The 25,334-nt window shown below is 34.0% G+C and overlaps 3 protein-coding genes and 1 long non-coding RNA gene across 11 annotated transcripts in view; 3 read left to right on the forward strand and 1 right to left on the reverse strand.

Annotated features, from left to right (window-relative positions):
- LOC145322629 (leucine-rich PPR motif-containing protein, mitochondrial-like) overlaps positions 1-570 on the forward strand; it is a 52,943-nt gene extending 52,373 nt beyond the window's left edge. For all 3 annotated transcript variants that reach the window (XM_080164779.1, XM_080164780.1, XM_080164781.1), the window contains exon 41: positions 86-570. In XM_080164779.1, the coding sequence (XP_080020905.1) occupies positions 86-332 (247 nt within the window). In that variant the 3' untranslated portion in view covers positions 333-570. The remainder of the gene's footprint in view (positions 1-85) is intronic.
- Hus1-like (Hus1-like checkpoint clamp component) lies at positions 544-12,527 on the forward strand. Of its 3 annotated transcripts, none has more exons than XM_080164784.1 (9): positions 544-710; positions 1,171-1,244; positions 1,936-2,025; positions 5,646-5,789; positions 6,455-6,536; positions 10,392-10,542; positions 10,941-11,046; positions 11,778-11,904; positions 12,063-12,527. In XM_080164784.1, the coding sequence occupies exons 1-8, from the start codon at positions 602-604 to the stop codon at positions 11,877-11,879; spliced, it is 858 nt and encodes a 285-aa protein (XP_080020910.1). In that variant the 5' UTR covers positions 544-601; the 3' UTR covers positions 11,880-11,904; positions 12,063-12,527. The 3 variants fall into 3 exon arrangements, with proteins under 3 accessions (XP_080020910.1, XP_080020911.1, XP_080020912.1); XM_080164785.1 differs by having other exon boundaries at positions 12,074-12,527; XM_080164786.1 differs by having other exon boundaries at positions 12,087-12,527.
- On the reverse strand, positions 3,178-3,798 carry LOC145322614 (uncharacterized). The gene is made up of 2 exons (XR_013880765.1): positions 3,495-3,798; positions 3,178-3,271 (listed from the first exon to the last, which is right to left on the reverse strand). It is a non-coding gene; the product is annotated as an uncharacterized LOC145322614 (long non-coding RNA).
- A 1,756-nt stretch (positions 12,528-14,283) lies between the features above and the next one.
- LOC145322633 (uncharacterized) lies at positions 14,284-25,034 on the forward strand. Of its 4 annotated transcripts, none has more exons than XM_080164787.1 (15): positions 14,451-14,539; positions 14,806-14,886; positions 15,165-15,522; positions 15,730-15,798; positions 16,005-16,075; positions 16,450-16,599; positions 17,057-17,145; positions 17,728-17,818; positions 18,309-18,431; positions 18,994-19,094; positions 19,894-20,089; positions 20,411-20,473; positions 21,024-21,300; positions 21,698-21,825; positions 24,788-25,034. In XM_080164787.1, the coding sequence occupies exons 1-15, from the start codon at positions 14,480-14,482 to the stop codon at positions 24,824-24,826; spliced, it is 1,896 nt and encodes a 631-aa protein (XP_080020913.1). In that variant the 5' UTR covers positions 14,451-14,479; the 3' UTR covers positions 24,827-25,034. The 4 variants fall into 4 exon arrangements, with proteins under 4 accessions (XP_080020917.1, XP_080020913.1, XP_080020914.1 ...); XM_080164788.1 differs by having other exon boundaries at positions 15,165-15,480; XM_080164791.1 differs by lacking the exon at positions 15,730-15,798 and having other exon boundaries at positions 14,284-14,539; positions 15,165-15,480.
- The last annotated feature ends 300 nt before the right edge of the window (positions 25,035-25,334 follow it).

Raw genomic sequence — 25,334 nt, forward strand, 5'->3', positions numbered from 1 at the left:
AAAAGACAAAAACGTTATTATTTCATTTTAAAAAGGTATCTATCAGCTTTCATGAAAACTATTAAACTATTCTTATTTTATTCAGATTTTTGTGTGATACATTGAATAATGACGCTGGCATCGTCAATGCTGCAACAAAAGTAAGTCTACTGATACATCCAGAGAAAACCAGAGAAATTTTGGAATTCTCCCTGCAGCGTGGACTTGACTTGAGTACTGTTTTGACATCAGCCTTAAAAAAAGCCCTGGCCCTGGATGACTTCCCACATAAAGATGAAATTGAAAGCATTTTAAAGCAACGTGAAGAAAAGAAGGAAAAACAAGAGTCTTAATTTTAAAAAAAGTTTGTTGGCAGATTCTTTGTAATTGACAAGTGGAACACTTATTTTCTCCTCATACTTAAAACTTAAGAAGCTTTACCAATTTTTTTTCTCGATTAAATAGTTTTTAGATGCTCCACTGTCGATTGGAGGGATGATGTCGTTTTGTTTATTATTCATTCTGCTTTTGTTAATTTGTTTTTACATTTGTTTCTGTAATATAATCTGATCTTGCTTGTTTCAGACAAAACACATGATAGAGTAGCTACGTTATACTAAAAATGAGATTTCGCGCCACAATAGTTGAGCCACGGCTGGTCAGAAAGTTCCACACAATTTTGACAGCTGTTGAGAAAATGTCCAAGGAATGTGTGCTTAGATTGACACCAGGTAGCTTACCTTTTAGTTTCTTGTGGAGCATAGATAACCCCCACTTACTTAGAAACAAAATGAAAATAAGGGAGGGGTAATTTTTCGTTTAGTTGTATATAATATTACATAAGGTTATGTTATATTAGGTACTTGTTATCCCTACAGGTATAAGCCTGCAGGGTGGTTAGATATAGGTGAATAAACCTCTCCGTTTAATCTAATTTTTGGAATACTGATTTCTAGGACAACACAATACATAATCATATTCTAAGCGAAGCATCTCTATAATAAAGTGTAAACATATAAGTATGTCATTAAACATTATCCTGTATTTAAGCAGTTTTTCAACAAATTTTTTTACAATTTTGTGTTTAATGTTCATTTGTCCTACCGTTTCAGAGCTTCGCTTTTATAGTCTGTGGTTAACCAAAAAGTTTAGTCGGCAACAAAAGGCGAAAAAAAAAGTTTTGCTGTTTAGATAATATGTTCCTGATATCTAGCGAGCCAAATTCAGTTCTGGGAGGTCCTAGTGCTTGGGGAGAAATTGACAAGGTATACATTGATAATATACAATGAATTATAGAATGTTTTTTTTTCTGCTTAAGATCTTTGAAACTGCTAAGATTACTTTGATATGATATACAACTATAAAAGGTTTTATTACGCCCATTTCAACAAAACTAAAGGCATAATGATTTAACCTCTTACACTAAATAATTTTTAATGCTTTCATGTAACTTTTATGGTCCCAAGGACCTTTAAAATAATGGTCTCCGGACCAACCCGTTGCAAATCTTAGCCCATTTGCAACGGTTTTATGTTCTTATACTATACAGTAATATAACTTCTTGTTTTGACAATTTGATAATGAAAGGTTCTGCTATTTTTCTTTGATAATGGATGTATTATTACTTTTATCTTACTCTAGGTTTTCTAGGGGCTGTGGTTCAGCCAATTAATTCCATTTTAAATTACCGAAAATTAGATATTTTGGCGTAAAACTTGTTTTTTGTTGTAGCTTAAGGGAAGTGGTAAGAGGGTTGTGGAAAAATTTTCACTTGTAATCGTTTGTCTGAATCCTATTCCCTAGTCCCTGATGTTTTCTAATAAAGTGAAACTCACAACGGGCGAAAATAACGATAACCCACATCCCCTCCCCTCCTACTGGATGAACAAACTGACCAATAAGAGAGACAAATTTTCCCCTGTAATAATATCCACGTATATTTTGCATCCATTTTAGGATAAACTGTTCTCTGAATACAACATGGAAGGTGTTTCTAGCGAGGATAATGAGATTTTTATTGAATTTTCACCAGATGCTATTCATAAGGTTAGAAAATATTACCATAAATGTTACCTATGTAGTTTGATAAATCTTAAAGGGGACTATGCACAAACTAGAGCAGTGATTTTAAGCACCTTCTAGCAGTAAACCTTAGTAACTTTTTGGTGAATATACATACTAGGTTTATGCCTAACATTTGAAGATATTGCACCAAAACGTTCTGAACATAACTGTAAAAGTTTTTTTTTCATATAAAACCAAAAACAAAAACTTATTACATTCACTAAAAATGCTAAGGTTCAATGCTGGAAGGTTCTTGATTGATTGATTGATTAGCCTCCAGGGGAAATCTCGTCAGTTGATGAATTTTTGTGTTCTGTTCAAGTTACGCCCTCGTCAAGTTTCAGAAAATTCGCCGCCAGAACAGGCTGAGTCCATAATGATAAAACAGTTAAATGTGTGGGGTTTTTGGGGCAGTTAAACAGGTGAACAGTGTCATTGGGGGTTTGTTTGCAGAGCGGGCATTTATCTTCTATATTATCGTCAATTCTGTGTAAATAAGAGTTTAGTAATCTACTATAACCAGATCTTAGTTGAGATAACTGTGAGCGTACAGATCTTGTTAGATTGGCCTCCATTTTGTTGACCTCTGGTGGATTAACCTGAAGTACTTTGTTGGGTGGATAGTTAGCCAAGATTCTCGATACTTCTCTAGTATGGATTATCTTTTGCTTTGCTTTCAGGTTGTCTCTGGATACAGGTAGGAGGTCTTGTATTTCATGTCTCATGTTTTGGATGGTTGGTTTTAAGTGAGATCTTGGTGGTAGACGTTTATGAACGTGTTTGTATCCAGGGTGTCCAGGGATATGGTTGGTCAACAGAAATTGTTTAGAGATCATTTTACAATGATCTTTGATAGGTAGGATTTTAGATTCTCTGTGGATGTGTTCTTCAGAAGCCATAGCCAGGTTGCCTGTGATAACTTTTAAGGCTTGGTTTTGGATGGTTTGTAGTTTTTGCCAGCTAGTTTCGGAGATAATGGGGCTCCAGATTGGGGCAGCATACTCCAGTACACTGCGTACTATGGCTTTGTAAGTGTACGGGAAATATTTTATTTCTCACCTTTAGGATTCAATTCACTGTAAAAAATCATTTTTGGGTTTTGGCCAAACTAACCCGTATTTAGTCACTTTACACTCTGAAAAATTTAACACAGTTTCAGACTGTTCACATATAGCTCATGTACAATACTTTTATAAAGCTTTGGTTATACTTTGAACGGTTTAAAAACCTGAAAAAGAAAGAAAGAATTAATTGTCTTTTACTTTACTTTTGTTTGAATCTATTAATAATTTCTTAAAAGCTTTATAAGGACAAAATTATCAGACCAATTCACATTAAAAGTTGTGGACATTAATTTTTTACAGTGTCCAATTATTACAAGATTAGTTACCATAAAACAAAGGCATTGTAAAAATGGAAAAATATAATAAAATAAAATATTAAAATCTTACATTGTGCAAGAGTTGGTAAAGCACGGGCCAATCCCAAGCAGCTTAATCTTTGAGTAATCCATGGCATTCTTCTCGGTTTGGTTTTGCTTGTGTCAGTGAATCCAGCGTGCACAGCATTCCCCATAGGCCTAGAGAATACAGTATAAGCTAAAGCCATGAAACTTTCATTCTTCAAACGTATTTCTATATCATTAGGAGCGTGTCTTTCTTATATAATGAATAGAATAATCGTAGTTATGAGCGTATTAGGAGCGTATCACTTTATCTTTGGTTGCTTTGACTCGTCAATACTATTAATATACATAAATATTTACCTTAAATACATCACAGATTAGCATAAGATGTACATACATTTTTTACAGTGAAATTGGTCTGAAAATAGAATTAGATATAAATATAAAATAAAACCTTGGAAACCTAATCAAATTACATTGATAGGCCCTATCATTAAAACATGATAAAACTATACATACAAAGAAGGCTTGGTTGGTACAACTCCAACATTATAAAACCATCTAAGGACGTACATAATACAATAGAGATAAAACTATAGATTCTTTCTTCTCTAGGCTTCTTAATTTCCTTTGCACGTGATCCACTTGCTTGTTTGGGGGAAATCACAGAAGTCCTTAAATAATAACATTCATTACAGTAAGTCATGGACAGGGTTTCCTGGTCTTGCCCCCAGGTGGCGCCTGCCAGGGACTTCATAATGTTGACTTTGGTCTTTGCAGAATCCACTGTAGCTTTAATATGGTGACAGAAAGTGTACATGGTGTCAAAAGTGACACCAAGTAGTTTAGGTTTCAGCTCCAATTTTACCACTTCATTCTTAATTACGACAATTGGGTGTTCCTTGAACTCCTTTGTGTCTGGTGTAAATAAGGTTACTGTGGATTTGGTAGGAGAAACTTTTAGCTCCCTCTCCTCAAGAAAGTCTAGCACTTCAGGTATATAGTTATTGATGGCATCGGCAAGTGCTGCATGTGGTTTACCTGTGGCATATATGCTGATGTCATCGGCATATTGGACAACCACAATGTTCTTGGGAGGGTTTGGTAGATGGCGGAGGTAAAAGTTAAATAAGATAGGAGAGGTGACAGCTCCTTGTGGTACTCCTGCTCTAACATTCCGACTTTTAGAAAGATGATTTCTAAAGTTGACCTTGGATTGACGACCTTTGAGATAGCAGCAAAACCATCTTTTGAGGGCGCCAGGGATGTTGGATTGATTTAGATCTTTAAGCAGTTTGTCATGATTGACCATGTCAAATGCTTTGCTTAGGTCAATTTGGAGTAGCACAGTTCTATCAGGTTTGATAGAAGCTTTCTCATTGAAACCATTAGAGATCTGGATGTTAAAGTCATTCAATGCTGTGACTGTTGAATGATCTTTGCGAAAGCCATGCTGAAAGACTGGAATGTTGAGGTTGTTGGTTAATGTTGGGAGAAGAAGTCGTTCAAGGATTTTAATTGCAGGACAGAGGAGTGAAACAGGTCTGTAGGAGTCAGATTCATTTGCAGGTTTGTTGGGTTTAAGAAGCGGGATAATGATGGAGGTCTTCCAGATGTCGGGGATGATGCTGGTGTTCATGGAGATGTTGAAGATCTTGGTGAGGTATTTGATACAGTTGTCTCCTAAGTGTTTGAGATGGAGGTTGGAGATATTGTCCGGACCAGCTGCTTTAGAAGCTTTACAAGCTTTTATGGCTTTCTTGGTTTCCAGATAGTTGAAATTGATGTTGTCCTCAAGGTGGAAGGTTCTTAAGGTTTTAAGAACCTTAAGGAAGGTTCTTAAAATAACTTGCTCTCGTTAGTGCATAGTACCCTTTAAATTATTTGGTTCTTTCACACAAAATACCTAGTTGATTACTGAACCCCTACTTTCTTATGTTTAAAATGTGTAGTTTTTTGTTTGTTTATTACTAGTTTAGGTTAGGTTAAGTTATAATGGGTACTGTGTACTAGGTATCCCCGCTGGGGCTAGGCATAGTAGAAAAAATAAAATTTAGTTATTAATGCTCAACTGGCAGTGAAAGGTAGAATGCCAAATTATTGTATTTTGAAAGTTTATAACTAATTTAATTTTACCGATAAATATTTCTTTTGATTAGGTAGATATGATCAAATATGAAATTATTTTTTTGCTTAGAATTTGACAACACTAAAATCTGCAAATGTGCGTGGACTGAAGTTGAAGCTGACTAAAAGAAACAACTCTCCTAACCTAACCTTTGAGGTGAACCTCGGTGGGGCTACCTCTAACAGACAAGTTGTTCATGATGTGCCTGTTACGGTAAGTTTTATACATGGGACTAGAAAATCAGGGAGGGAAAGGACATTGGGATGTTTATTATACCAGTCCTCAAAGTTTTGTAATTTTGTTATCTTGATATCTTGTATTAAAATTATTAAGATTAAAACTCAACTCACCGAGTCATTATAAAAAAAGAATTTTTTTTTGAAAGCATCAACTAAACATATTTGAGTTCTCCATAATATATAAATTTATACCTACATCCAATAGACAAACAAGGGAAATAAGTTCCATCTTGAAATGTAGATTTTGTTTGTCTCATATTTATTAATAGACTTTGTAAAGTTTTCCTAATTTTAAAATATTATCTACAAAATGCTAGTTTTACTTTAGTGAGATCTTTGATAGTCTGGGAGGGAAGGAAATGTACTGTAAATTATACTGGTACCCAAAGATTTAAACAATAATTTTTTTTATTCGTGGAATCAAAAACTTTTTTACTTCATTTTTATTAAGTCTTGATTGGTTGGTATCAAACTAGTAGTGTCCAAACTTATGACCAATCAATTTAATCTACAAAAGGGGTGATTTTGTTATACAGCCATTGTCTTATCCCTTAAGATCCCTGTATGATAGTTCTTCTTAGATATCAAACAAGAACGAGCATTACCGATTAGCCTAAGTTTATGAAAACTTTTTTTCAGGTATTGCAACGCAAGTATTGGTCCGACTATAAAATTCCACCTCTTCCTGGGGTCAATGTTTCTCTCAGCATTGAAGATATCAAGGAATAGTATTATCTCTATGTCTGTGTAACCACTATGGACGTTTTATAGTAAACTAGCGGCTTCGCCCCTAGCCTCTAGGGGCTTTGCCCCTAGAAAAAAATAATTTTCTGCACCAGCACCAGCAGCACCAGCTGCACCACCTGCACCAGCAGCACCAGCTGCACCAGCAGCACCAGGAGTATTTTTTTGGGGGGGGTAAATTTTCATTTTTGGGGGGGTTGGGGGTGTCCCACCCCCCAAGAAAATAGCTTAAAACCACCACAGGACCAGTAGGTATATTCCCTGAAGAGTAGAGCCCATTCGGTTCAGCGGTTACCGAGATCTTAAGCTTCAGACGGACAGACGGACAGACAGACGGACAGACATCGTTCTACTTTGTATTATAGATTATGCTCCATAATGATGGGAGAGTTGACAGTATTAGCCAAGAAAATCAGTTTCCCCATTCCAATAGACAGACGGACTTTTTGAATTATAGAGTGGCTTCGCTACTAAAACAGAATACTAATAAAAGCTAAACTACTCGTACGTTGTGACATACCCTAATTATAGAATAGCTGCGCTAATTAATTATAGTAAAAAACTAGGAGAAGAAGGGGTTAAATAACTGTATCTCACCATCGCAACGTCCTTGTGCCGACTCTCAATTGGGTCATTGAAAATCAACCAATGGTGTCAAGCATATTCAGACTGGCCAGAGTGTACGTTTTGTACGTTTTGTACGTTACGCATCTAATCTGTGTACGTTCTGGACGTTATTTTGATATGTGTACGTAACGTATTTTGAAATTTGTATTTTTGTACGTTTTACGTTTTTTAAAAAATAATAAGAATCAAATATTAGCAGAAAAGTAATTTGTATGTTTTGTACGAAAATTTTAACAAAAACTATAGGTGTATTATATTAAATAAATTCAATATTATCTTAAATTTTCATAGAACAAAAATATGTAGGTAAATTATGCATATATGTTATTAAAACTTACAGTTTAAATTTATGGATTTGAAATATATGTCCTATAGATTTAGTTTAAACTATTGAACAGAAAGAGATATGCAGTTGACTAAATTCAAGTTTAAATGCATTTCATGCAACTACCCCTTTAATAGATTTTACGATAATTTTTTTCAAATTCTTTATATACTTGGGTAAATTTTCCGAGATATCATATGGTGCTCAGTTTAGGATTTTTGGTATCTTCAGTTTTTAAAGAATAAGAATCAAATATAAGTATAAAAGTATTTGTAAATTTATTTGTATTTGTACAAAAAGTATTACAAAAATAGTATATTATCTATAATACAAAGTAGAATGATGTCTGTCCGTCTGCTTGTCCGTCTGTATATCAGAAGCTTAATATCTCAGTAACCACTGAACCTATTGGGCTCTACTCTTCATGGAATATACCTAATAGTCCTGTGATGGTTTTTTTCTTTTTTTTCTTTGGGGGAGGGACACTTAAAGCTTTTTACTTTCTACTAGGATTAGAGGCGTCGCCCCTAGCCTCTAGAGGCTTCGTCCCCTCTTTTATAGAATCGTTTGTTGGAAATTTGTCCAAAAAAAAATATAAAAAAAGATTGTGATTATTTTTTTCATTTAGGCTTCGCCCCAGGGTGCGGTGGGGGTTCCCCCACCCCGCTGATTTCCATTAGTTTATAAAAATAAATTGAGGGGTGGTTGATTTTTTTTGGAGGGTGGGTTTCCCACACTCTAAGAAAATAGCCTAAAACTACCACAGGACCAGTAGATATATTCCCTGATGATTAGAACCCAATCTGTTCAGTGGTTACCAAGATCTTAAGCTTTAGACAGACAGGCACTAGTTTACTTTGTATCAAAGACTAGTATTTTTTGAGATCTTTAGCAATAGACAAAATAACCCTATATCCTATTATATATTTATCCTATAAATCCTTTTTTTCTGTAACGAAGAATCTCGCTAACTGCTGAACCGACATGATCATTGTGAGGTTGTAGGCTATTTTCTCTGTCCTTCCATAACCCTTCAAGAACCTGTATTCAAAATGGTAGAAAAATAGCCTAAAACCATCTCGGTAACTGTATGAAGTAGTTATGAAAATCTTAAGCATCAGACAAAAAACTTACTACTTTATTTAATAGAATATACTTAGTACGTAATAACAGGATGTATGTCTCTCTGTCAGTTTATTTGTACCGAAGGTTCTCGCTAACCGCTAAACCGATATGGTTCTCCTTTTCAGGGTAGCTTCTCATAGGTCCTGGGAGAGGGTACAACCACCCTCCCAAGAGAAATTACTCTTAGAAAAAAATCACCACCCTTCCCCTATTTTCTCTTTCTTTTTAAAATTGAAATCAGAAATGGTGGTGGTCTACTCCCCCCTCCCTCACTAAAAAATTTATTAGCGAAGCTACTCTATAATCACTTTGTCAGTCCGTTATGCTATCGGAGAAACGTGATTTTCTCGGCTCCTGTTTTTTGATTGAATAAGTTCACATTCTACATATTTTCATTGAGATTTGCCTTTTGGTTGGGGTGCTAGAAGATCTATTCCTAGATTTTCTTTTTTTCATGGTTTTCTCGACTTCTATTCAAGATAGACGGCTGAAATTTTCAGGAAATAAATAAATTCACATTCTACATATTTTCAAAAAGTTTCTTTAAGGTTTGTCTATTTGTTGCAGTGCTAGATCGATTCCTAGATGTATAGGTTTTTGTGATTTTCTCTACTCATATTCCTGATAGACGGTTGTAATTTTCAGGGACTGTATTAGTTTTCATTCTTAATACTTCCACTAAATTTCATTGAGATTTGCTTATTGGTTGGGGGGCTGAATTTATTTCTAGATTTTCACGTTATTATATATTTTTAAAAGGTTTTGTGATTTATTTAAATAAGTTAAATGCTTATTTTTTACGACACTACTCTATAGTTTATATAGTTCCCAGATTTCCATTCATAACTTTTGAGCTTCGCTACTTAAGGATGTTGTCATCCTTGTTTTTTACTTTTTATTTTTAAATAAAAAAAATGGGTTTTTAATTCAACTCCCCCCCCCCCCCTAATCAAGTTCCTCTAGAGGCCTCTAAGGGCGTAGTCGCTGGTCCTTATAATAGGATATACTTTGTACATAATAACAGGATGTCTGTTTGTTTGTACCAAAGAATCTTGCTAACCACGGAACCGATATGGTTCTCCTTAACAGGATAGCTTCTCATAGGTTTTTGGAAGTTTTATAACTATTTTGGGGAAGAGTGTCACCATCCACCCTCCCAAGAGAAATTGACTTTAGAAAAAAAAACTACCTCCTCCCCCCAAAAATGAATTTTAATTGCTCACTGATTTTAAGTTAATTTTTTTCCAGATGTGTATAAATAACTTTTGAGCTTCGCTACTTATGTATGTTGTCATCCAGGTTTTTTTTATTGAATTCAACTCTCCCCTCCTCAAGTGCCCCTAGAGGCCTTTAGGAGCGTAGACGCTAGTTCTTTTAAATAGAGTAAGAGGATATCTTGTGTCTGTCAGTTCGCTATGGTTCTCCTTTACAGGTAGCTGCTAGTAGACTTAAATGTATTGATAATAGGTAACTAGGAAATTATTTAACTTATTTTTATTAGGAATGTACGTTTTGTACGTTTTTTTACTTTTTTTTATGTACGTAACGTATTTTTTTTGTGTACGTTATGTACGTTTTTTATTTTCAAAATTGGCTGGCCAGTCTGCATATTAACTCACCCAAGTAGCAGAAAACAGTTTGGTAGCATACGGAAAAGTTCAGTGAAAAAGGGAGGGAGATAGTTGTCTGATTCTGTATATACAACTATACTATACATCAGTTGCTAATTATAAGATAAATAATATTATTTTAAACAGAGATTTCGCACAGTGCTAGAAAAATATAAAAGTTTTGGCTCTGTTCTCTCCATACATGCTCTGACAGAGGGCACTCTCAATCTTTACATACATAATGACGAGGTCAGGGTCGAGACTACATTGAAGAATTTGAAAGCACCGATTTTAAGGTAAGGTTTTAGGGAGGCAGGCAACACTCACCACCAATTCTGCTAAAATTGTCCCTGTAATTGCAAAAAAAAATAATGTTTCTTACATAGATTTATAACTCTAGACACAATAAACCGTCAAACTTAGATAAACAGGAATTTCTAGCTGATGTACATAATTGTTTAAGTTCAGTAGCGCATTATTCATTCCAATAATAGGAGCGAAAGAATTTTCTGCGGGGTGATTTTTTTTGGGGGAGTGGGGGATGATACCCTCCTTCAAAAAAGTTATAAACCTTCTCAAGACCTATAAGAAGTTACCCTGTAAAGGAAAACCTGATCGGTTCAGCGGTTTGCGACATCCTTCAGTACAAACATACAGACAAACAGAGAGACATTATAAGGATATATTTATTCAGACCAGGATTTGAGCCCTGGGAGATGGATGAGATGGACTCAGCCAGGGTGAAGGTGGATATCAAGAGGATTAATCATTTTCTAGCCGCGGAAATTATAAATCCAGAGGTAATTAAATTCTATATTGATCAGGGAGGGCCGGGGGTATTAAGTTTTGATTTGTACCCAATGTTGGCTTAAAAACTTTGGGGGCTGCCTCCAAATTTTTCAGGGGATTAACATGAATTTATAGTCCATTGTCTTATCCCTAGAAGTTCCCTGAAATTCTTAGCTTTTTTTATGTCAGTACATCAAATTTTACATTTGGATTTTGTTGTTGTTGCGTTACTCATGGATGAGTGAAAAAAAAATTTTATTGAAAAAATATTCTTTTATTATTATTTACATCCTTGCTTTAGTTTTACTTACATTTTGTCCTAAGTAATTCAGTAACAAACAAGTGTTTCTTGTTCAAAGGATAGGGATTTAAAAACAAGGATGATAATATCTTTAATTAGCGAAATAGAATATAACAAAATTGAGTAGTTGGAAGTAATAATATATTTGCCACTTTTAGAAACTCCAAAAAATGAGACTTTATCAAAAAAGAGTTACAGCACTGAGATTTTGCAGTAATTTGCTTTAATGTAAAAATTATGGTGACATGCACGAAAGTGTCAAACCTATGAAAGAACAAAATAAGCTTAGGGGAATCATAATAAGAAGTTTATCTGTTTTATTTCTGAATAAACAGCATTAAAAAACCCTAACAATACAGACTCACTGAGGACCAAAATTAGGGAAGTTTCGCTACAAAAAATTCTCATTGATACTTTTTATATATATTTTTTTCAATTTAGAAAGTTGTGTTGAATGTAGTTGAAGACAGTATGGTTCATATTCTCATGGTGTCATCAGAAATGTCTATACAGCTATTCATACCAAAATCCGGGAAATATTAAGTTAAATTAAAAAACAAAGACTATGGTGATTTCTCTTAAAATGCCTGTTAAGCACTGAACCTCCTCCCCTAATTGTTTTTGAAGATTGATAAATAAAATAGTCTGAGGGTGTCTTTTCCCCACAATCTGCAGGATCTTAAGGGAGGGGGGGAGGGGGTCGGTTCTCAACAAGTCACTTTTAAGGAAATCACCAGGATTATGAGAAAGTTGCCTGAACAAAAACGGGATTTCCTTACTAATTGTACCAAATTTACTCAAGTAATTGATATTTAAGGGTAGGCTAGCATAGTTTATACCAAAAAGGATTTTAATGAATTTCAAGAAGTTTTTAATTATTTTATGAATTTGAAACCATTAGTGACAGATATCCCCAACCTCTCTGGCGTATATTGTTAATTCTATATCATTTATTCTACAAAGTTAATCCAATTTGTACCAGTGAATTTTAATTAGTATTATTGATTAAGAAAATAGCTATAATTCAACTTTTGAAAATAGCATTTGTCAAATCTGAAAATCTTTAATTGATTAAATAAGTACCTAAATATTACGTTTAATTATTATATTTGGCTGTGAAAAATTATCTGTGATTATTGAAAAAATCTAATTCTTTATTTTTTGTAACTTTAATTATTTGAATCAGAGTAGGTACCTATGGTTTATTTATGTAAAGTTGTTACTTTAAAAGTTCTAGATATTAAATATACTATGCATTGGCATTGTCTTATCCCTTTAGATCCCTGACCTGCACTTGTTACATTTAAGGTTTATAAATCCTTATTTTACTTCAAAGTATACCGTCTTGGCATTTAAAGCTGAATTTTTTTGTTATAAATCTACATTTAGGGCTTAACAAACCTCAAATAATGCACAGCCTGTAAAAAAATGCAGGCTGGCCACAAACATACTATTTCCACTATTTCCACTATTTCCACTATTTTTGCATACTATGCAAACTATTCCAAAAAAATATGCTATTTCCACTATTGTCCAAAATTGCATACTATTTCCACTATTTCTTTGGATTTCAGATAAATCTTCAATTTTTAGGTAATTAAAACAAACTGATTTTTTTGATCATGAAAAGAAAGCCAAGTAGCAGGTTTCATCGCATTTTCACAGTATCTTTTCTCCTATTTCTAGTCCCTGCGGGGGGCTCTAACCCTGCGGGGCAATCATTAACACTTACCTAACCTAAATGCCTATCTATGCTACTGTGAAAATGCGGCAAACTCGCTACTTTGTTTTCAATTTTTTTTTAGAAATGTTTACAGAAGAAAGTAGTCTTTCAGTTCAGATTGTTGTACCTTTATTGAAAGTTATTGGTATTTCTACATTCAATGTAAAGATTTCTCCTTATAAATTTTAATATCATTGAGGAGTACTTTTATTATTAAATGATCCTACAGGTTACTGAGGTTTATGATTAACTCCTAACAAACTAATATAAATATAATGTGTTTCTCTATGTCATTAGAAAGATCCTCTCATTTTGTTGTAAAATATTTATTATTTGAACTTTTATTATTATTATTTATTAAACCATTTAGGAGGGGATATTTACCCCCCCCCCCCAAAATAAAAAATCTCTAATAAAAAAAATTTTTGGCGCGCTTCGCGCGCATTTTTAATACTATATATTTAACAAAATTTAAATTACCCCCCCCCAAAAAATATTACCCCGGGGGTAAATTTTGGGAGGGGTAAAATAAATTTATCCCTGCCAACAGATTTCAGAGGGTGTTAATTACCCCCCCCAAGCAAATTTTATCCCGGGGTAAAAATTTTGGGGGGGGTAAAAAAAATTTGCGGCGCGCTTCGCGCGCCATTTTACCCCCCCCAAAAACGAATTACCCCCCCCTTAAAAAATTTTTAACCCCCCAAAAATAAAAAGCTTGCACGCCCCTGTCAGAAACTTTACCTTTATTTATTATTATATTTGAACTTTCAATTTTTTTATATAATATTTCTTTTTAAAATCACGATATGAATTATGACACTGTGCACAACAAAATTATTTTACTAGTCCAAAATTTTTAATAGGTAGTCAATAAACAACTTATTTTTTTACTAATTCTTAGCTCATTTTTTAAAATTTTTTTTCAGAATAGAATGTTGGTGTTTGTTACTATGTTTTTCAATCTAATAAGACAAGAAAGTAATGATTTCCTGATAGCTAACCAACATTTTAAGGCCCTATAGTGTTTTAAATGCTTGCTATTTCATACTATTTTGTTTAAATTGCATACTATTTCATACTATTTTTAAAAAATTTACATACTATTGCATACTATTTTTTAAAATTTTACATACTATTGCATACTATTTACTTTTTTTTTGCATACTATTTTATACTATTTTGAAAAAAAGTCTGTGGCCACCCTGAAAATGCATTGGTCTGAAGTCAGCTCCAAATGACTGATGGTTTTGGAATAATCAACCTTCCCCACCTAATGCTTTATTATACTATCCCATTATCTCTCTTATCCCCACATGGGTGTCTGTCCTCTGTCGTTTGTTTATTTTTTTCAAAATAATATCTTTACATTAATAACCATATTTTACCTTTTCAGATTTATAATTAAGAAAGAAGGGTAAAAATGGCTGAACATGGAGTGGGAGATTCCCTTACTGACACTGGAGAGGAGCTAGATTATGAGGTATTATATAAATGCTACGCCTCTGGAGGCCTTACTGATAGGGGGGAAGGGGGAAGACCATACACTTAAAATCAGTAGGTATGAAAAGAAGTTTTTTTTTAAACAAATTTTTTTGGGCTAACCGCTGAACCGATATGGTTTTTCTGTACAATGTAGCTTCTTATATGTCTTGGAAAGGTTAATAACTTTTTTTAGGGGAAATAGTGTAGATAAGTTTCGACCTCCTAAATCTAAAAAATACAAATAATTTTGACTTATATTTCAAGGAAGAGTATCCTGACCTATCTGGACCTCCAGGCGAAGACAAGGATGACAATGTGCACATGGATGATGAGAAAATACAACAGGTAAAACCTTTTTTTTCTGTCCAATTTTATAACATGAACCAAAAATAGTTAACTATTATCCTTATTAGAATTGAAAGTAATTAAAAAAAAATTAGCAAGAGAAAAAAAAAGATAGGACAAAATCTATGAAATTGAATTGGCCTAAATGCGCGCAATACCTCGTAAATTTATATAGTTTTGTTGCGTCATTAGCAATAATATAAAGCACTACTCACTGATAAGCCCCGAGAGGATGAATGTTACTACACACACCTATGAATGAACACACCTATGCACAGGAATCACAAGCAACAGGAGACGAAGATACCACTGCGAAGGACGATGGCAATGGCGACGATCCTGCCAACCAATCTGACACAGTTGCTGGCGAATCAGACCATCTTCCTTCCGCAGCTGCAGCCGCAGAGAATGACAGAGTTGGTGCTGCTGCAATTGATTCAGCTGCTGCAACAGAAAGCGCCATTGAAACTAATGGTGCTAGCAGCAAATTAGCAGCTGCTGATGAAACTGCTACCGCAGTTGAGAATGGAGTTGTTGATGCTACCGCAGATCAGACAGCTGATGCTAGTGGAGAGACTGCTTGTGACTCTGGTGGTAAGACTGCCGGGACTGGGACACCTGCCACAGATAGTACAGGTTGATTAAACCAAGCTCAACCAATATACATAGTACAGTACCTCACACTTGTTAGTTTAAGTGTGTGGCTTATAGAAACTTATACATATCTTGTCACTTGACAATTTTCATAGTTAAATTCATCTTTTTTTGTCTAAATTGGTAAGAAGTTCTTTTCAAAATCATAGTTATAAGCTTTAGATTCCCTTTGAATCTTTACTTTTTTAGTATTTTCTGTTCGAACGGTAAAAGTAACATCTTGGAATTTGTTTCTGCGTGATTTTAGAAAAAGAATAGGTACAACGTTTCTCACTTTTAAAAAATTTTGGCTATTTAATTAAAGATTTATGTTTTAATGAAATACCCCATTCTCCCCTTCACATTGCGTGCTTTCCGTTTCTTAATCTATCAGCCCTTATTTCTAATTTCTTGCTTAGATTCAAGCTTTTTAGGTCTTTCAGTTTGCGCTTAAAATTCTGGATGAAAAATAAGTAAATATTTAGGTACAGATAGGAAAAGCCCGGAATCCTCCAATAATAAACAAAAGAAACCTATCAAGAAAATCACAATGGAGGTAATCATTGGATTTTTAGTGACGCAGCTATTCTATGCCTAGGTTGTATCTGTCAGTTTGATCCGAGTATCTTTTTATCTTTTTGATATGTTTTTTAAAATACAAATTACTCTTATATTATTGTTTGAATTTTTTCACTTTCAATGAATCTCCCATTCATTTAATAAAAAGTAATATAAGACACAAATAATTTAGATTTATGTATCATGTATCATATTTGGTGGTTCTTTTACCCAAAATAATCTTACCTAATCTGACCTGAAGGAATAAAAAACTATTGGAAAACTAAACCCCTCCCCATTATTTTTAATTTATTTTAAAAATAAAAGGGAGGGGGAAAGGGGTGAATCCGTTCTCATAGAGATTTTTTCCAGGGATTTGAGGGTGACCGCGAGGTAGGCATTGTTCCAGCTGTTGACAATCCAGACGAGGCATTGTCTTGTGTTTTGTGCAACCTGGTTTTTGACTCCAGTAAACATCTGAACAGCCACAGAGAGCATAAAGATCATTCTTATTCAATCAAGGTATTATTTTTGAATACAAGTCTTTTTTCAAAATAAATCTTGATTGGTTGGTTTAAACCAGCAGTATCCTAACTTATAATGTAATTTTAACCTTCTTAAGAGGGTCATTTTATTAATCAACGTTGGAAAGCACATCAATTTAATCATTTTGATTGTATCCCCTATTATCACTTAATTTTATCTTAGTTTTAACCAGGAAGGAAGGGGACAACAAGCTGTTTTTTTAAAATAGTCCCTAAAAGTTTTTAATAACTTTTTCTTATTCGTTGACTTAACAAATTTGGGGACTTAAACTGAATTTTAATTGGTCGTTTTATTAATTTGAGTGTCCCAACGTTTCAACCAATAATTGTAATCTACAGAAGAGTTTTTTGTATATCTTCATTGGGAATGTACATCAATTTATCGCCATTGTCTTATCCCTTTAGATCCCTGGTTTTAACTTTCCTAATTTTAGGGTAAAACACCAAATTCTGGACGGTACAGTTGTCTGTTATGTTGGAAAGCATTTTCAAGGGAAGATTTACTGAAAGACCATACAGAAAGGTAAATTCGATTTCAAACTTGGCATGATGATTCCAATAACAGTTGGGTACGATTTAAGAAGCGTAGCAACTCTGTAATCGGTACTAGGAAGTTCCTGCGTTCATTTAAAACATACTAGGTACGATTTAAGAAGCGTAGCAACTCTGTAATCGGTACTAGAAAGTCCCTGCGTTCATTTAAAACATACTGATTGTTAACTTTTATTGACAACAACTTTTATGTATGATATAATTATCGTATTCATCTGTTTTTGAAATAATGATTCCTAGAACAACAAAGGACAGTATTATAAGCTAGGTATCTCTAATCAAATGCTAGAAATATAAGTATGTCTTTGTACCTATTGTATCATGTATTTACGCAATTTTCCAATAAATTCATATACAATTTTATTTGGACTTACAAATTATTGTTCTGCTCATTAAGTTCTGACACTCTACAAGAGTTATTGTTCGTTTGACCTTTTTTTCTGATTTGCTGTTGTCATCCTTGTTTTTAATGTAAGAAAATATATTGTCGGTGTAATGTTACAAAATATGCACAATTTCCTAATTGTTAATGTAAAAATATGCTTATGTTTAGAAAAGATCATATTGCACGGTGTAAAGACAAAGGTATGGTCGGATTCTACTCACCTCCTGCTAAATTTGCTGTCATGCCAGAGACGGAAAAGGTAGGTGTAACAATATTATTGGCAGCGCAGCTACTCTGTACTTTTATAAAAAAAAAAAGAATGTAAGTTGAAACATTTTTTTTTAGTAATGTTGAATAAAATTAGCTTTGGGAATTTATTGAATATATTATCTTAAAGATAAATACGTCAAAAAGTGAAAGTATATGTTTGGCTCTTAAGGGAGTAATTTACAGGCTGATGTTCAACAAGATTATTAAGTATGTATATTAGAAGATTTTTCTCTGTCCAATAATACTGCTTTCCTCTGAAACGCTTAAGTCCTTTTTCGGGAAGCTTTACAGATGGCCCAAGCTGGTTTTAAGCTATTTTAATTTAGAACTATAGTCATGACTCATAGGATGGTTTTAGGTTTTTCCCCCCTTCAAGCTTCCTGCCTTTTTGAGTTGCTTAATCATAGGGGCAAAGGCAATTAGCGTTATTTAGCGTAATAAATATTTTCATTTTTTACTGATAAATTATTTTTTATTAGACATGGTTAAGAGAGAAAGAATTAGACAGAGAAAGGCGAGAAAAACTAAAGAAACCTGCGGATAAAAAAGAAGAAATTAAAGAATTGGGACCAAAGAAAGTTGATTTCAACCATTTATTTGAGGTATAATATAAATAAAACAAAATTTCCAGCATGGCTTCGAAACCGATCAATATCCGCTGGATTAGAACCGGTTCTCAGCCATACTGAAAAATCACATAGAGCACAAATTTCAAACAATTTTCCACGAATATTAAAATAAAAATCATAAAATTATGACCAATTTTGTTAGCTCTAAGGTTTAATCTTAAAATTTCTCCTTTTAATATCCGCGGAAAGCTGTCTACAATACGAAGCATAACTATTACAACATGTGCCCATTTCGATATCCTTATACTAAAGTAACAGGATGTTTGTTTGTCTGTGTGTCTGTACCGAAGGATCTCGCTAACCGCTGAACCGATTGGGTTCTCTTTAAAAGGGTAGATTCTCATGGGTTCTGGGAAGGTTTATAACTATTTTGGGGGAGGGTATAACCACCCTCCCGAGAGAAATGACAAAAAAATATATGGGAGACTTCAACGTAACATAAAGAAGTAACGTAGAGACTTTAACAAACAAAAACATCTAAAGTGCCACTAGAGGCCTCTAGGGGCGTAGCCGCTAGTATTTTATATTTGAATAGGTTGATAGTGTTGGGGAGTGTGATACTTTTGGCATAAAAGTGAGAAAGTATGATATTGGCAGACGAAGAAGCAAATCCAGAGAAAAATCATCTTCTACCAGGTAACATTGGAGATTAGACTATAAAAGTTTTAAAGATTTTTAATCAATATAATAGATTTGAAATCTGCATAAAATTTTAAGGATTTTTTATAAAATTAGTTTTTTATATAATTCTTTATTTAAAGGCGCAAATACAAATTAAGTTAAATAATTTGAGATCTGTGATTGGTGGATTGAAAACTATCTGCGCTCTGATTGGAGAAGCTTAAGTGACGTACATCATTCAACCAATTGGAGCGTAGGTAGTTTCCAATCCAGCTATCCTATTGGTCAAAATTTATTAAGTTAAATCGTATTTGCGCCTTTAAATAAAGAATTATATAAAAAACGAATTTTATAAAAAATCATTAAAATTTTATGCAGATTTCAAATCTATTATATTGATTAAAAATCTTTAAAACTTTTATAGTCTATTGGAGATGCATTTTCAAAAAAACTTTAAAGCAAAAAAAGCATTGGTGTTTGCCGAAATCAGCGACCAATTCATAAATACGCTCAAAGGGGGGGAGGGGTGTAAACCTTTGAAACCCCTCATTTTACCCACCTCAAAAAAGGCTTGGACGTTTTTTTTAGCTAAGTTGCTTGAAATTCAATTCTTTTTAGCTGTAATATATTAAATCCAGGAATCATTTAAAGAATACCCCTTTTGCCTCCAGTTTAATTGCTCTATCACATTTCAGATAATTTAAAAATAAAATATTGTATAATATTCTACCATGCCATAAAGGTTGTAAACTAAGATAATCAATGGAAAACAAATTGGTTTTCTTTCGAAATAACACCAATATTTTTTTTCCAGACAATCTAGTCGTAGTCGGAGGGACCGTAGCCGGTCACCTTTGCGTGACAAGTCATCCTCACATCACAGGAAATCAAGTTCCCGTTCAGACGCTGCTCCTGGGTCCCGGTCAGACACTACACCTACACAGAATAAAGATTCCAGATCTTCTTCACATAACGCAACACACGAACAGAAAGATAAAGAAAATTTTGTGGTAATATATATTTTTATTATTCTAATAAATTTTTAGATTTTTGATACAAAGAAGGTAGGTATATTTTAATGCATGTAGGTTACTATGAAAAACGGTACGCTTATTAGAGATGTCCGTCCGTCCGAAATTTAGAATAATGAAGTACTTTTACCTATAAGGTTTTAGCATTTTTATTCACAGTTTCTTCATATCCACTATATTTGATAATGAATTTACCATATAAAAGTTTCTATTATATTTCATCCAAGCTCCAATGCGCCGCTAAATATGTACATAATTGTCTATGTTTTAATAAAAATATGCAAATGTAATCATGTTTAGGCCCCTGTAACAGATGACCCCAACAGAGAGACACAACAGGCTGATACAACTCTAAACACACAGGTTCAAATACTTTATTTAAATTCATATATTATGTTGCACCAGATATTCATGTACTCTAAGAAAGTGATACTCCCAGTTTAAAATAAAGATACTCCCATCCCCCCTACTGGATGAATGAACTGACCAATATATGAGGTTCTTATTTGCAACCTAAATTTACGACAAATTCTACCCTGTCAATATATTCACGTATTCTATATCCATTTATATTGTTATTTATTTAAAAGCAAATTATCTAAGTCATGACGGAAAAGGACAACTGCAAATAAATTATTCCCCCGGGGTTATTAAAGACAAAATTTCTGTTGTAGGAGAGTTTTGTAGTGATTACTATTAGCAGTAAATGTTAAAAAAAGTTATTTCGAAAAGAATGAATAAAGATGAATCGTTTTTTGTTATATTTTTAACTATTAACATAAACGCTTTTCAAAGTCCAAATAATATAAAGTTTGAACAAGAAGTAAAAAAAAAAAAATTGTGTTAATTTTCACTGCATGCTTGATTATTGGAAGCTGTTTCTTAGGTGCCAATAATAATCAATTATATTCAGGACAATCCCTCTATTGACGACAACACAGAAATAGAAACAGCCATGTTGGGTCAACAGGACGGAGATGATCTGGATACATCAGCTGATGCCACAGAAACTGACCTCCATGATGGCGTGTCGAGTCAACAAGAGTTGGAACAAGTTGATGGTGAGGACATCATGACTGGCGGTGATGACATGGCGTCACAAAATGAAAGTAAAGATGATGTTGATGATTGTGAAATGACTGAAGACAAAGATGAAAATATGGAGGTTGATGATAGTAAAGTTGCTACAGGTACATTTCAGGGATCTAAAGGGATAAGACAATTGCCGATAATTTGATGTATATCCCCAATGATGATACACACAATTACCCCAATCTGTAGATAAAAATTATATGTTTAAGTGTAGAGTCCCCATAATTAAGCCAAGGAATAAGAAAACGTTACCAAAAAACTTTGGGGACTATTGTAATAAACTACCTGTCTAGGTACATTTCGATATTATTTGAAAGAAATAAATTTTGGTCTTGAGCTATTGCACGGATTAAAATCCTGTACAACTACTAACATTAAAGACCCAATAATACACATGAAGCTAGAGAAAAGACGCTAGTCGTTTTTGCGCATTCACCTAATTCCTGGCCATTTCTTGATTTGTACAATGTTTAAAAAGTTGTTTGTTATATTTAGAAAATGGGATTGATGAAGAAAGCAATATTTGTGAAGATACATCTGAACAGTCCATTAATGGCAAGAACGATGACGTTGAACTTAGCGGGGAGAATCAACACAATCAAAAAGAAACTATAGAAGAAAAGGTAAGATTATATATAAGATACACACTACACAGTGAAATAATATTGTTGTTAAGAATATCAAGGTTTGTTTTAGTCTGAAATAATCCCTTTGAATGTAAAAGTTAATAATATTTTCCTTTATGTCTAGTAGTCTACGAAACCGATCAATATCCGTTGGAATAATTCTCAGCCATACTGAAAATCATGTATAGGATCGTATTATATCCAGTTTGCTGCGGATATAAAAATGTACATCATAAGATTAAAACCATTTGTTTTAGCTAGGGATGGGAATCCGTCGAATTTTTGGGCCGGATTCGGATTCCGGATTCTGAAGGAATCCGTCAAAAAAAGTGACGGATTCTTGCGGATTCCGGATTCTTATTTTTGGCGGATTCTGGATTCGGATTCCGGATTCTAGCAGTATTTTAAAAGGCCGTCCGTCACTCATAGGCGTCCAAGGGGGGGGGTAATGGGCCATTTGGCACCCCCAAAATTTTGTGAACAATACCCCCCCCCCAAAAAAAATTACCCCTACCTTGGGGGTGCCGTAGGCACCCCCAACGATTTTGGGAGGGTATTTACCCCCCCCAAACCATTTTGGGGGGGGGGGGTAATTACCCCCCCCAAAATAAATGTTCTTTAAAAAAGATTTTTTGGGGGGGGTATTTCCCCCCCCCCCCCCCAAATTGAATGTTCTTAAAAAAAATTTTACTGAAAATTTTTTTTTTGGGGGGGAGGGAGTAATCCTCGCCCCCCCCCCCCCCCTAAAAAAAGTCATAGTGTGACTCGAGCCTTGAGGTGTAATATATTTTATGTTCCTCGTTTGGTCTCCTAATAGTTAATGAAAAGTATATCCTAAATGGCTTTTGATAGTTTATTTTAGGATAGGTTATATTGGTTTAGGTGATTGCCCCACATGGTTAAGCAATTCGCCCCCCGCAGGGGCTAGAAATAGGAGAGAAGCTTATGTGAAAAAAACGAAGAAACGCCCCTTAAAGAGCGTCCAACCAGTTAAAACAGTTCTTAACCATGATAACAAAAAATTTAATAGTTTGATCATGTTTTATTTGCTTGGGCCTTTATAAGGGCTAAAACCATCCCGGGGATCTATGATGTAATTGTAAAGCACTGAAGATTCCATAAAATAGATACCTAACTAAATTAAATATTTCATTAAATAATGAAAAAGAATTTCTATAGGCGATTTCTTTTGGGAGGATGTCAGGGTGTCTCAAAACTAGTTATAAAACTTACCAGGACCTATAAGACGCTTCACTTTAAAGTATAATCATATTAGTTCATTGGTTAGTGAGTTAATTATTGTATTTTTATGTTCTAAAGAATGAGATACTACTATATATTTGAACTAGCGGCTTCGCCCCTAGCCTCTAGGGGCTTCCCAAGAGGTGATAAAAAAAATTAAGGCGAAATTCGTTGAAGGACCAAGGAAATCTTCAGCAAAAAAAAAAAAAAAAAAAAAATGGGGGGGGAGATTTTTTTGTTTTTGGGGGGTTGGGGGTGTCCCACCCCCCCCCCCCCCCCCCAAGAAAATAGCTTAAAACCACCACAGGACCAATAGGTATATACCCTGAAGAGTAGAATCCGATCGGTTCAGTGGTTACCGAGATCTTAAGGGACAGACAGACAGACGGACAGACAGACATCGTTCTACTTTGTATTATAGATAGTAGTGGCGCCCTTAGCATCTAAGAACTCGTGTTTTCTAAAGGGTAAAAAGGGAGGAGAAAAATAGCCTAAAACCACTCAAAGGATTGACCTATAATAGTGTGGAACCATCATGGGATCTATGTGAAGCTTTCCTAAAAAGGAGAACTCAGTATTAAAAGTAATGAAATCTGAAGCTATAGTCAAATAAACCTTACTTACTACTTCTGTATAGGATAGTACTTATTAACTTAATAGATTAGGTAGGTGCTTTTTTTACATAATTAAATTACCCCCCCCAAAAATTTTACCCCCGGGGTAAATTAGTTTGGGGGGGGTAATTACCCCCCCCCCCCCCAACAGATTTGGGGGGAGTATTTACCCCCCCCAACAGACTTTAGGGGGGGTAATTACCCCCCCCAATCAAATTTTACCCCCGGGGTAAAAATTTTGGGGGGGGTAAAAAAAAATTTCGGCGCGCTTCGCGCGCCATTTTACCCCCCCCCAAACACGAATTACCCCCCCCCCCTAAAATGTTTTACCCCCCCAAAAAAAAAGCTTGGACGCCCCTGTCCGTCACAGAGGGATAGCTTTTTTCATTAATTTAACACTATGTTACTTGGTTGAAGCCTTGATTTGTTTAAAGTGTTAAACATTTGATTTACATCACATTAGTAATTATTAGAATTTGTTATGTACAAAAAAAATTAAGAGGGAGTTGTAAGAAAAAACTCAAGACGGTAATTTTAGCCTACCAATTTAGAATCCGGAATCCGCTATAAAAAACGGATTCCGGATCCGGATTCGGATTCCAAAATAGGCCGAAAATTGGGCGGATTCCGGATTCGGATTCCGGATCCGGATTCCCATCACTAGTTTTAGCCCCTGCCTTTGGCATCTCAGGCCTAATAAACTTGTTTTAATCTCATAATTGTACAGTTTATATCCGCAGAAAGCTGTTTATAATACTATGCGAGAAATAACTATTTCAGTATGTCTCCGAAACCGATGAATATCCAATGTATTAGTTCTCAGCCATACTGAAAAATCATTGACAATTTTCTACGAATATTAAAATGAAAATTCATAAAATTTAAACTAGTATTGTTAACCCTGAGGGACCAAGGGAAAGCTGTCTATAATACGATGCGATAGATAACTGTTTACTAAGAGTCAGAATTGAATTATTTAATGGCAGAAAGGTTAAAGACAAAATAGTTTCTTTCTGGAATTATAAAATAAATTAATCAAAAATTGATAGATATTTTTCTGTTAATTAACTTTAAAAATTATTTTAAAATATATTTATTTTCAGGTTTCTGATGTTTCAAATATCGAAGAAATTAAAGCATAAATAAATACAAAGCAATCCATAATAGAATTATATCGTTACCATTATTCACACCTTATTGTTTGATTGTTAATTTTGTGTTTCGCCCAGCTTATTTATTTTCCTACTTAATATGTTTAAACAACTCGAGCATTTCTTAATATTGTTGTAAAATTAATAGATTTAATGATTTAAAGATGTTTAGGTTTAATAATAAATTGTTTCAAGTTTTTTTATGTGTTAATTATTCTTTTTTTGTTAAATTAATGTAACCGATGATGTATTATTAGTTTTAGGCCAATTTTTTATTAGATTATTTTTGTTATTCTGTTACCTCTTAAAACGTTAATAATTTTGTGAACAAATCAGGCAAAGATATAATTTATCAATCCTTTTTTGGCGATTTCCCTTCAAAGTGCCTAGTCAAGCAAATCCCCTCCCTAAATATTTTGAAATAAATTGAAAATATAAAGGATTGTTTTAATATTTCTTTTTTCAGTTAGGTTTTTGTTGTATTGAGTACTTAGTCCCA

Source organism: Acartia tonsa, chromosome 6 (assembly GCF_053477335.1).
Source record: "Acartia tonsa isolate MP-2025a chromosome 6, ASM5347733v1, whole genome shotgun sequence".
NCBI classification, from domain to species: domain Eukaryota; kingdom Metazoa; phylum Arthropoda; class Copepoda; order Calanoida; family Acartiidae; genus Acartia; species Acartia tonsa.

Excerpts from the sequence above, each read along its gene's own strand:
- Hus1-like (XM_080164784.1), top strand. The coding sequence starts at position 602 with ATGAGATTTCGCGCCACAATAGTTGAGCCACGGCTGGTCAGAAAGTTC. Across the intron at positions 6,537-10,391 it reads TCTCAGCATTGAAGATATCA|AGAGATTTCGCACAGTGCTA; the intron begins AGGAATAGTATT and ends ATTATTTTAAAC. Across the intron at positions 10,543-10,940 it reads TTGAAAGCACCGATTTTAAG|ACCAGGATTTGAGCCCTGGG; the intron begins GTAAGGTTTTAG and ends ATATTTATTCAG.
- LOC145322633 (XM_080164787.1), top strand. The coding sequence starts at position 14,480 with ATGGCTGAACATGGAGTGGGAGATTCCCTTACTGACACTGGAGAGGAG. Across the intron at positions 14,540-14,805 it reads GAGAGGAGCTAGATTATGAG|GAAGAGTATCCTGACCTATC; the intron begins GTATTATATAAA and ends TTATATTTCAAG. Across the intron at positions 19,095-19,893 it reads GAAAAATCATCTTCTACCAG|ACAATCTAGTCGTAGTCGGA; the intron begins GTAACATTGGAG and ends TTTTTTTTCCAG.